General features: G+C 40.7%; 1 protein-coding gene across 1 annotated transcript; it reads right to left on the reverse strand.

The window, feature by feature from the left end:
- Positions 1-7,252: 7,252 nt before the first annotated feature.
- fezf2 (FEZ family zinc finger 2) lies at positions 7,253-11,500 on the reverse strand. Its single transcript, XM_012857549.3, has 4 exons — positions 10,408-11,500; positions 10,145-10,279; positions 9,924-10,056; positions 7,253-7,933 (listed from the first exon to the last, which is right to left on the reverse strand). The coding sequence occupies exons 1-4, from the start codon at positions 11,167-11,169 to the stop codon at positions 7,683-7,685; spliced, it is 1,281 nt and encodes a 426-aa protein (XP_012713003.1). The 5' UTR covers positions 11,170-11,500; the 3' UTR covers positions 7,253-7,682.
- Between the last annotated feature and the right edge of the window lie 1,013 nt (positions 11,501-12,513).

Here is a 12,513-nt window from a genome sequence, read left to right on the forward strand (position 1 = left end):
AGGGCCTAACAGGTGTGACTGATTGCTAAGGGAGTGGAGGGTGAACTGAGTGACAGGAGGAGAAACTGAAAAATAACAGGGAAAAAGCCAGACCAAAACTAAACCATGACTGAAGCACTAATGCAAATGTCTACATGTCTGACTTATAGGTGATTAAACAAAGAAAATATCTAAATCTTTGAGCCTCACCTATATCTTTTCCAAAATAAACACAGCAAAACACCATGTAAACCTCTTTGAAAATATAAGAGATTCCCCAGACATTATAGATCCCCATCTTGACCATAACTGCAACAATTGTGGATAGAATCAGTTGAAGCATATTTGTTCCACAAAGGTTTCAGTGGGCATTGTTCCAGGTGGACATGTGATTTTGGCACAGTTGTGCCAAAATGGGCCAAAACTGTGCCAAATGTGTTTTTCCCCCATAAAAGGGAATCTGGTCAGATAAAAGTGCAAATTTCCATTGAAGGACACCTTCTGCATATGAAAAAGCCTTTGGTCATAAGATTTACCCTGTGTTTCATCAAAATGTACCGTTGTGCACAGCATAATATCAATAAAATTAATAGAAAATGACATGAATTGTATAATTCCTGTCATTGTCTCCAAACAGAGGTATTTTATTGAACACAAGAATTATTGATCCCAAACTGTAAAGATTACAAGTACAAACCCGATATTCAAACCGGACACAGAGTTACGTTTTAAAAGGTTTATTGAAGGGGATGAGTAGTGGCAGGTGAGCAGTGACGGACTGGACGGTCTGGCATTTGGGCAGATGCCAGAAGGGCCGCGGGCCTTCGTGGGCCGTTAGGGCCGGCCAATCACGAGGCGGCATGATCGTCGGGTGTGCACGGCCCCCTTCACCCTGTTCATTGTAGGCCTACATTATCTCTCGGCCCACTAATAAGCCAAATGCCTCTTGGTTCAGTTTTTATGCATATTAAAGTTAGAGTTCAACACCAATGGGGCTACAAACTTGCGTGTTATTTCCGTGCAGGTGAAGTTATATCTGTGTGTTGCGGGCACGTGCACGCGTGTGCGTGCGCGTCCCCATGTGGGCCGCGCGAAAAATGCCAGGGCCGTTTTTTAATCCCAGTCCGTCACTGCAGGTGAGGCAGGCAACCAGAACCAGACTGACCAGGGGTTGCAGGCAGTGATAGGTCAAACCAGTGATGAAGGCAGGGGCTGACCAGAACAGGCAATGTGGACTGAGGATCCATCAGAACGGCTGGAACTCAGAGGAAAACAGGCAGACTTGTGCAGCATGCAGACACTGGCAACTTTCATCAGTGAAGGCTGAAAACACATACGAAGCAGAAGTGTCCTGCTGTCCCCAGACAGGGCCTGCGGCGGGGACCTCAGGATCCTTGGAGGCCAACAATGGCGCAAGGCTCTTGGCAGGCGTTGGTCAAAGGTGCAGGGCTCTTGGCGGGCATCAGTGCAGGGCTCTTGGTGGGTGTCGATGACAGTGCAGGGCTCCTGGCGGGCATTGATGACTCAGATGAGCACCACTGAAGAACACCCTGCAAATGGACCTAGAGCTTGGCATCAGACAGAACCTAGAGCTTGGTGTCAGACGGAACCTGGAGTTTGGGGTCAGACAAAACCTGGAGTTTGTTTGTTTTGTTTGTATCAGCATTATTTCCTACTGCATTCATGTGCCCTCTTTCTGAAATAGCAGACACGTAATGTAAAAATGCTGGAAATAAAAAGATACAGCACAACTTACTCGTCAACCGGGTCTCTTAGAAGCATTTCCTCATCTTCTTCCACTTCAAAATCCAAGCTGCTGTCTGAATATATATAATTATATAGAGACGATGGATGGATGGATGGATGGATGGATGGATGGATGGATAGTAGTACTGTTTCAAATTATGTCTTAGCCAAACAACACTGCACCTGTTGTAGGTCTTGTTTTGTTTGGTTGATTCTGTTGTTGTGTTTATTGTTCAAACCAAATAGTAAAAGTCGACAAGTGATGATTTTTTACAATCTAATAATCTAAAAAAACATTCATCAGGACCATAAGAAGACTAGCACATACAGTACACTAACAATACAACAATTTCATTGGAACTTCTCAAGTTTAAAATACGTTTTATAAATGTAGTTCAATGAGCCTAATGATTTACTTACAAATTACCTCTTACTCTTTTGTCATAAACAATCAAGTAAAAATAGAAAGTTTTCTCTGATTTTTTTCAAGGTTTCTATACTAAGAATACTAAACCAATTTAATAAGTCAAAAAGTAGTTGTTCAGCTTCAGGAGCACCCAAAGCCTTGCGCCTCGTCTATGGAGGACAGGTGAGACTCCTGCATCAGTTCCTTGATCTTGATCTACAGACTGCTGAGATAGAGCATTAAATTAACAGTTACATGGAGGTTGGCTGACCACAGATCAGTGATGAGAGCCTGCTTTCTAGCTGGTTCCCAGCAACCCAACATTACCCTTTTAAGCACCTTTTCCAGGTTTGCTGAGTCCTTGAAATACCAAGGCAGGCTCACAGACTCATCCTTGCTCAGGCTTTATCCTTTGGGAGGAGAAAAGCTCACAATGGACTTTGTAAAATGGTTTAAGTAAGGTGTAAATAAAAGCTATAGAGCCTTCTTATAATGAGCTTTTTAAACTTCTTCATGAAAGTCTCATTTTACATGCATTAATCCCCAGATACCCAAGTGCCCTAGTCCCTGAGGCTTTTGGGGCTCATGGGTTATGTTTGTCCTGCAAACCAGGGGCAATGAGAGCATATTTCTTAGCAAACATAATGTCAAACTTGATAATTATGAGAAACTCACCATGAATGTGTTTTTAAACAGGGCATCTCAGCAGTTCCCAAACCACTATGGATAATTCCACTCTCTGTCTTTTCAACTACTTCTTATTTAAAAGAAGAATAAAGCCAAGGAGTGGGGAGAAGGCACTGCTGATTAACCCCCCAGTAGTTAACAATGAATCCTGGAGGCTCACTGTGCTAAAGAGGCAGCAACTAGGTATTGAGATGAGGGTTGTGTGCGCGTGCACGTGCACGCGCGCGCGCGCGCGCGTGTGTGTGTGTGTGTGAGCGCGCGCGAAGATGGTGGTGGTGGTGGTGGTAGTGGTGGTGGGGGGGATTTTGGTAAAATTGCAAAACCCGAACCCTCTTTTAAAATTCTAAATAAAATTGCATGAATTTTACTTGTTTGCAGGATACATTAAGGGTTTAGTTTTGTGATCCTAAAACAATCACACGAGTGAAGCATAAAAGCATTCTTGTCGGAACATTTTCACTGACTAAAGAACTGGGTGCAAAACGTTTCAGACCACTTGCAACAAACATCATTTGACATACTCGTGCAAAATAAGCTATTTGTTTCCTGTATGTAGATACATCCTTCACAACAAGATGATATTTGAAGAAAGAATGTGTTGAAAGAAGCTTGAAAAGCAACATGCAACAACGTCAGCAGTATTTTTCAGCATAACAACTGAACTCGCCGTTTAAACGTCATCTACAGTGTTATTTAATCCAACACGTCACAACAAATTAGGTTTATTTTTTTAATTACATTACACAGAGTTATATGATGAAAATGTTTATTGCTCTGATATCTGCTGATAGATGAAAATGCACGGCACGTGCTGACACAAGGTCCATGTTGTTACTAAGCTGTACAAACATGTTATGTTGAGGTTATTTTGGTACACACAGAAAAATGTGAAGAAGCAACATGTATCAGCACTCCTAACACATTACATTGTTTTTCTGTTCGCATTTTCAGTTTACCCTTGTGTAGGCTAAACTCCTCACAGGATGAAAAAGGCTTTAGAATGAACTGTTAGCAACCATTTTCCTTTCATTACTTAAGCAATTTCAATCAAACAGCGAATTATTTATAGTTCTGATATAATTTTATATTCTACGTTATTTTCCCCTTGATTATTCTACAGATGTTGTGGGAACATTGTGTTGTGGTTGCGTTGACAAACTGTCCTTCGTCCACTTAAAAAAAGTCCAGGCCGCTACCGCAAGGATGTTTTAATTGGAATTTTATGTGGAATAAACTGAGTGGAAGCTCATGTAAGTTAACATTTGGTCGAATTAATTGGTCCTTTTCTCTCTTTTCACCTCAGTCGGACACTTGCGGTCGCAGACGAAGCTTCCCGTTAATCTCTCATTTTAGAATCAATTCACTGGGACGGACAAAGAGTCCGCCTCGCGCTTTTCTTCTCTTCCTGTCCCAAACGAGCTCTTTTGTGGCCCGCAAATTGTCTAAATCCCCCTTCGACGGACCCCTGGAGAAGAATGAAGACGTCCTCATGTTGTTGACAGCTGATTAGCGCGCTCCCGTGACTCTAATCTCTCCCGTGTGGGCGCGCGCCTTCAATAAAAGCTCCGAGTCTCGTGTTTGTGGATGTTGAGGCTGTTGCTCAGATGTGAGGAAAATTCAGAGAAAGAGTGCAAAGAAAAGGTCAACCTGCTTGCTTTAGGTTGTTTACTATGCCGGGATTGATGTTCACGGCTTCTCCGATGGGACGTGCGCGTGTGTTCTGCCGCTCGCGTCACCCGCTTTTATTTGGATGAAACGATATGCGAGTTTCACCTTTTGTGAAGGAATGTGAAAATATGTCAGGAGGACCGAGTTGTGTCCGCAGAACGTGCGCATAATATGTAAGCAGAGAGGCTCCATTCTCCGAGAGTTTTCAAACTGCCTGAAGATTAAAGACTAACAGTTTCAGGACAGCTGGAGAAATGTAGGCTACGATCAAATAGTCTTAAATCCATGCCGCCATGCCTAAACTGTTAAAATTACTGGTTGGGGTCAAGCACAGGGGCTATTCATTTCATCAAACAGACACGATTGACTGTTAACAGACACACATAAGAACATGCTTTGCAAAAGGCGAAGGAAAACTAACGGATTTGCTTTTTTTTTTTTTAAATCGTGTGTCATAGAATACGTGGTTTTCATTTGTTGGAGTAATGAAGAATTACGAATCAGAATGAAAATGTATTGTTTGTCTGGTTTATTTAAGATATCTTTTAGTTTGTAATAAAAATAAACAAATGACACGTTGCTAAAAATAACTAGTTTAATTTATGTTAAATTAACTGAATTTATATAGCGTCGCGTTCCCCATCCACACTCACAAACGCATTCGCGCACACGCATCGGAACATAACTTGGAGTTCAATTTCTTGCGCTAGGACACTGCAGTGCGTGGTAAGAAGCTGGAGTCAAACTCACAATCCTCTAATTGCCCGATGAGAAATCGCTTATTGATCCACAGCCTTTAGTATTCTGTGTAAAGTAGGCTACTGTAGGTTTTCAGTGACACAGGAAGAATGTAAGGATTTGAGCCAATTTGTCAATTAACTTTTATTGTTGTTACATGCATTATTATTATTATTATTATTATTATTATTATTATTATTATTATTATTATTATTATTATTATTATTATTATTATTATTAATACATTTGACCCTTCACTGTATCCTCCACAGCACATAAACACATGCTTGTAAAGAGGCATAGACACGGATGCATGCATGCACACCTACTGTATCCTGTATGAACTGTATTATATTCAAGTAAGAACTAATGAAAAGCTGTTAAAATTGTTAAGTTGGCCTGTTTTATGATAACGGGGATTGTTGCAAGAACTGTTGCAACCGTCCCCTTCCTGCCAGGCATGATAAGATTGTATGTACTATCTAAACTAGGCATCCAACTAAGCATTTGCCGTATGAATGCCATCACTCTTGCTTGTTTCTGATTGCAGAAAAATGACATGTTGCAACCATCCCCTGTTGCAACTGTACCAGGTCACCTTTTTCTTTGCATTATAGTTTTAAATTCGGAAGTATGGATTTTATCTTTTAAAAAGCCATCAAGCATATTCTTCTTGGAGCATGTTTAGAATCCTCTATGTTTTCAGCAATTAAATTTTCTACAATAAAACAGCTTAAACTGATCCGTTCATTATCTATACCAGGTTATGCGTGCTGTGTCGCGGGGCGGATGGGTAGGCTGGTTGTTTACCTTCAGTGGTCATTGGGCGAGAGTCGAGTTTGGATCCTTGACAGGTCGCCAGTCCATCACAGGGCTTCACACAGTTTGATAATTTGCATGAATACAGTCATGACTCAATGAAAGAAGAAAGGGTGCCATGTTGGAACCTTGTCACCCCAGTAAAAGTATGATCACAACAAATATATCTCCTATGACTCGGTCTATAAAACGAGCTTATATGTCACTGTATATATTGTGTTCAGTCCGCCATATGTCTGTCTCTGAAGTTTACGCTTAGAAAAGTCATCTCCACAAACTTGTTTGTATGGTGCTGATGGGTGAAGGTCAGCAGAACGTCGTCTACTAATATTGGCCTTGCCAGGTTATTCCAGGACTGGCATAGCACACTAAATAGTTGTTAATAGAAATGGAACCATTTGGGAGCACGTTGCGGCTCTCCACAGAGTGCGCACCAGGATAATATTGTTCCAGGGTACGTGCGCAGAATAACCCAGACTTCATTAACACAGAGGCCCAGATGATGAGCTGTGGCCTGAGTGCTCCATTATCTCCTGTTCTGATGAGAGGTTCCGGATGAGATGCGCCCGCTCCATCCCAATGCTGCCGGCCCCCCTGGGGCCGTTTAGCTGCTTAATGAAATTCGCTTTCAAGAGATGTGTTATCACTGATCATTTGCGCCATTATTCCTGAGTCAAGTGTAAATGTTGCATTATTTAGATCGTGTCTGTCAATAAATGTTGATTTAAAGTGGATGCAAAGCATGCTAGAATCTGCAACTTTATCAGATGAGAGAAAATTTCCAAAGGTATCCTGTCCTAGTGTGCTGCATGTGCAACTTGCTGAGCATGGAGTTAAGGGAGAATGTTTTAAGCTCAGTATTAATCAGCCTATGTTACCTACATTAAACTGTTTTAATAATATAACAAAACAGCCAAATACAGCATTGTAAAAATGGCTAAAATCATAACTCTCTAAAAATCTCTATATAACCCACGGATGAGTCTCTCTCTCTTTGTGTGTGTGTGAATAAATTACCTGCTTGTTTATTTTAGTACATATTGTCACAATGTTTTAAGACGTCAAGGAATGAACGTTTCAAATTCTGATCTTTACAGATTTCTTTAACTTTTTCATAACTTAAATGTGTCAAATCTTAAGGTTAGATTTTAATAGAAGTTTTATTTAACTTTTGTTTAAAAATTGAAAAAAAAAAACATGGCTGAGACATTTAGTTTCATTAGAAGTCATAAGTTATTTATTCACAATAACACTTCTTCAGTGAAATACATGTCACGGCAATTCATTTTTAAATAGCCTCTTATAACCTATTATTTACAACCTCATACATGGATAATGGAACCAGGTGGTTTGGCCCTATGTTTGATGTATATGAGGAAGAATGCTAGATGACAAATAAGAAAAAGGAATTCTCTAAAATGTTCCTTGTAGATAGCTATAGGTTCTGTATTTTCTGGTCGGTTCATTCATCCCTGCTGTGCTAGTGCTGGAACACTTGCATGGGGTCCCAAAACTCACCACACTCATTTAATTCCAGTCACAGTGAGCTTTCTCACCTCTTGTCTGGCTTTTCAGCACATTGTTCATGGTGGCCACAGGAGCCCCATCAGCCAGCCTGTTCTCGGCGGAGCAGCAAATCTCAGCTCTGTGGCTCGCTCAAGGCCTCTGACACTGCAGAAAAGCTGCTGTCATGCAGCTTCCTGATGTGCTTCTTCAAGTCAAAGTTGCGGCAGAAGCCTTTTCCACAGGTTGCGCAGGTGAACGGTTTCTTGTCGTTGTGTGTGTGCATGTGAAATGTCAAATTGTAGATCTGGTGGAAGGCCTTATTACAAATGGAGCACTTGTACTGCTTCTCTCCACTATGCGTCAACTTGTGGTTCTTGTAGTTTCCTAAGAAACAAATAGAGCAAGCCTGAACTTAAAAGAAAGAAAACTTTCTAGTACATCAGAAACATAATGGCTTCTAAAAAAGGAATAAGAAAATACATGAATGCATGTACTGGTTGTCTTTATTTTCAGAAGGTTTATTCCCATAACATAAAACCTTAACATTCCTCCTGACTACAAAAAACTATTCACATTTGCTTATCAAAATTGGAGGTGAATAGTACTGGAATATTAAGTGTTATGTGGTTTATTAGCCATCATCTGATCCTGGTTCTACTTCCTCTGACATCAAAGGAAAATGATGTAACATGTTTTTATGTATGTGTGAAAATAGAGACCCCAGACAGCTCATTAAACTAAAAAATGCCAATTAAAAAAAACTTCATATTTAATTGTTTTGGATTTATTTTATTATTATTATTATTATTTCTGGATAAACTGGAAAATAAAGCTTGTATACTAATTCAAATCAGGTATATTCAACTGACCGGTTAAAAAAAAAAAAAAACAATAATAATGATAAAAAAAAAAAAACACCAGGGCTTAATAATCATCAGTCTGGTTTTCCTAGGAATTCCTGAAAGCACTTAGTAAATTTACAGGAGTAAGTAATTTCAGTGTTTTTGTTTTTAATAATCTAAGCAACTAGCTATTGATTTTTTTCAGCAAAATCATAAATCTGTGCTACCTATTTCTTTATTGCAACAATACGCTTTAAAAGTGAGTTATTAGAAACATTATTTTAAAAAATCTTGAGGGAGGTAATGATTTTCATTGCTGTTCTAGCTATTGATTTTTTTCAGCAAAATCATAAATCTGCGCTACATATTTGTTTATTGCAACAATACGCTTTAAAAGCGAGTTATTAGAAACATCATTTAAAAAAATCATGAGGGAGGTTAATGATTTTCATTGCTGTTAAACAGTCTCAAAACCTTCATTAAACAGTTTGTGAATAAAACCTTTATTTTAGTCAAATGTTTTCTAATTTCAGACTAAAAGCGCTCAGGACAGTTATCGGATTAAAGAGACCTGCGCACAGATTCATGGTTAAATTGGGATCTTTGCGGAGTCTCCTTCATTAATTATATTTTTCTTGTGTCAAGCTTCATCAGAATCAAGCGAAGTGGTAAGTTGGTTTTAAAAAAAATTAAAAAGCCAACTTTGCCGGAGTTCAAGCAGTTGACCCATAGCAAATGCTGCCGTCTTCAAGTAAGAATTAGTTCATGGAAAGTGCCAAGTCCTATTTGTGCTGATGTCTTCGTTGAGCCTGCATATATTTACAGCAACGCAGCTCCGCTTTCCCCGCAAACTGAAGATTCCTTCGTCTAACTTCGACTGAAACCAGCCCACCACATTCCTTCGCAACAAGAATGCCGGGCAGAGGAGAAATCGGCCAGAACTGAAATTCGTTGTTGCAAATAAATTGCCGCACATAATGAGTTTTTCCTCCCTAAACTGTCGTGGTCCATTTTAGGTAAAAAGTGGATTATACTAAAAACTGCTTCACCTTAAACAGAACAGGCCATGATGTAGGAATTCATAACTCACGTTTATTCTTGTCTCGCCTAAATCAATAAGATTAACTCAAGCGCCGAAGCGCAAAGATTTTCATTGATGGTTTTTGTAGCACATGCCCTAATGAGTTTATGTTTATAAACTTTCTAAACTCTCTCTCTCTCTCTCTCTCTCTCTCTCTCTCTCTCTCTCTCTCTCTATATATATATATATATATATATATATATATATATACATATATATATATATATATATATATATATATATATATATATATATATATATATATATATAGAGAGAGAGAGAGAGAGAGAGAGAGAGAGAGAGAGAGAGAGAGATAGATAGATAGATAGATAGATAGATAGATATGCATGTGTACATGTGTGTGTGTGTAAGCATTAAACCTTAAGTGTCGAACAACATGAAAACATAAAATCCGTATGTACATTTTTGTTAAACTTCATTAAATATTTACCTTTCTGGTGGAAACCTTTCCCACAAAATTCACACACAAACGGCTTGTATCCAGCGTGGATCCTTACGTGCGTGTTCAACGTGGAGCTCCTGTTGAACGCCTTTCCACATTGGTTGCATTTATGAGGCTTCTCCTTGGTGGACGACATTTGAACACACAAATAAAAACAAGTTAAGAAGAAAGAGGACGGGCGTGTGAGCGGCTGTAGATGTGCCTCATACCTGTGTGTGGATGATCTTGTGCCTACACAGCGTGCTGGCCTGACGGAAGCCCTTGCCGCACACTTTGCACACAAAGGGCCGGGCCCCGGTGTGCACCGGCATGTGTCTGGTCAGATTATAATGTGCGTTAAAAACCTGCAGGAAAAAGTACAGAATTCAACCTATTAGTTATTGACTTTATTTTGCTTTTAAAAATGTTTACTATAAAAAGATAAATGTATGGTTCATTTATGAACGGGTTAAGTGTTTTTCTTAAAGTTTACCTTTCCACAAACTTCACAGGTGAAGTTTTTGTGTTTTCCGTCTGCACTGCCGCTGCCGGAGCCCAGTTTGCTGTGCGCCTTGACGCCATTCTTCTCGGCAGTCAAAGAGTGGTTCTCCTTCACTATCTGGTCTAGCTGGCCAGGCAGGTGTTCCTTGTGTGGGTACTGGGGAGTGGGGAGCTTTTCGAAGCCTCCGCCGGACAGCTTGGAGTTCTCCAGCAACAAGAGTCTGTGCTGCGCCGATAGGGAAGCATGGGCCTGCGGAGTTGAGAACCAATGTCCGGCCAGCAGTTCCGACTGCTGGTATGCAGAGTCCAGGTAATTGAAATAGTAAAGGGAGCCCACGCTAGGCACGGCCACGGCCTGGTGAATGACCTGCGGTTTCACCACCCTGCTCCCGGTGGTTGGCATCGGTTGCTTCAAAGTAGAGTCCGCCCTGGCACACATGCCGCAGTTTCCTTTGCACGGTGCAGCCGCTGATCCACAGAATGTTCCTCTAAGGCTGGCTCTCCACAGCTCCGAATAGTTCATCAGCGCCTTGGCCTGGATGTCGTAGCTGAACGGCTGCAGCGGGACCATGCAGGGGATGGGGGAGCAGATCCCGAGTACTTTCTTCCCCTCTGAGCACTCTTCCGCAACGCTTCTCGTCTCCGAGCTCTTGGACATAATTCGGTCGATTGAAAAGGTCAGACTCTTAGGAGTTCCAGAGGGCCCGGTCCTGCTGCAAGTCATCACCGTCTCCAGAGAGGCAGAGCTTGCCATTTCCTTTTAGTTGCAGCAGAACGGGACTTGTTGCAGGTCTGATCGCTCCTCTAGTCACTCTACTGAGATCCCAGCATACACAATGTGCACCTTTCTGTCACAGGGTCACGCATTTGTATTCAAATAGGAACCCCCGTGTAACAATAGCGTCCAGGGGTGATGGATTAATCCTCATTAACTATTGCGCAGAAAATTAACAGGACATTTTAGAGTTCTTCGGCGGGGAGAAAACAAAGGAGGGAAGGCAGCAGAATGTAAAATGTTGGAGCTCCAGGAGGACGCAGGAGCATGAAGTTGAGTGTGAGATTAATGCTGAGATGATAGTGGAGAGTAACACGCTGGCAGTGCCCGCCCTCATGAGCGCTGGTCCTGACATCAGCGGGTGAAATGGAAACGCCCTCAAAAACCTGCAAGCCATCAAATCAGAAAAGTTGAGTGGTTGGCAAAGATGGAAGCAACAGACACAAACATCTGAATGCTTTGTTGTTTTGTTTTTATTTAGCTTTTTTTGTATTTGTCGCCTATATATAAACATATTTTGACCATGCGCCTTTATTTGGTTAACAACAGAGTAATCTGTAATTGAGTTTAGTTTTGGATTTCCCCCCCCCCCCCCCAGGAAAACGTTCCAAATCCTCCGAGATGAGATTCCTCCTTTTTATTCGCTGGTTTAGGAACAGTATTTGTATACATTCGGGACCTCTAATTTACACCTATTTAAGAGCACAGACGCCGTTTGGATCTTAAACGCTGTTCCTCCACTCGATTGTAAGGAAGCAAATTTCTAGCGTGATTCAGCGCTCAACTCGGCACGCACACAGAGAAAGAGACTGGAAATGAAAGAGAAGAAAAAACACAAGGTCCTTTATTTTTCACAACTAAAGCACTGCGTGAACATTGTTTTATATTTTCTTCTTAAAATAGTGGATTTAAGAAGGAGGGAAAAAGTAACAAGTGTGAAGAGAAAAGTGGTAAGAGGGTATTTTCTCTCTCTTGTTTTCTCTGTAGCGTTTACAAGGAATTTGCTGAAATAAACATAGGAGCTGAACGGCTGTGTTTGTAGGTCATTTCACCTGATGTCATATGAAGCTGAGAGACAGGAGAGGTTATGACCCACTGACAAGGGAGGAGTATAGAGGGACACTGTTTGATAATATATGAAATGCACAGGTGTAAAAACACTTTAAGAGATGTCTTATTTCTCTTAAAAAAAAACTTGACATCAGCAAGTTTTAAAATTAGATAAATACAACTTAGGAAAGAAAACTAAACGATGTATCTATTTTTTTTAGCAAAAACAGACAAGACTGCAGAAACACATAGAAGCTATAGGCCATCATTGAG

Source organism: Fundulus heteroclitus, chromosome 20 (assembly GCF_011125445.2).
Source record: "Fundulus heteroclitus isolate FHET01 chromosome 20, MU-UCD_Fhet_4.1, whole genome shotgun sequence".
NCBI lineage: Eukaryota > Metazoa > Chordata > Actinopteri > Cyprinodontiformes > Fundulidae > Fundulus > Fundulus heteroclitus.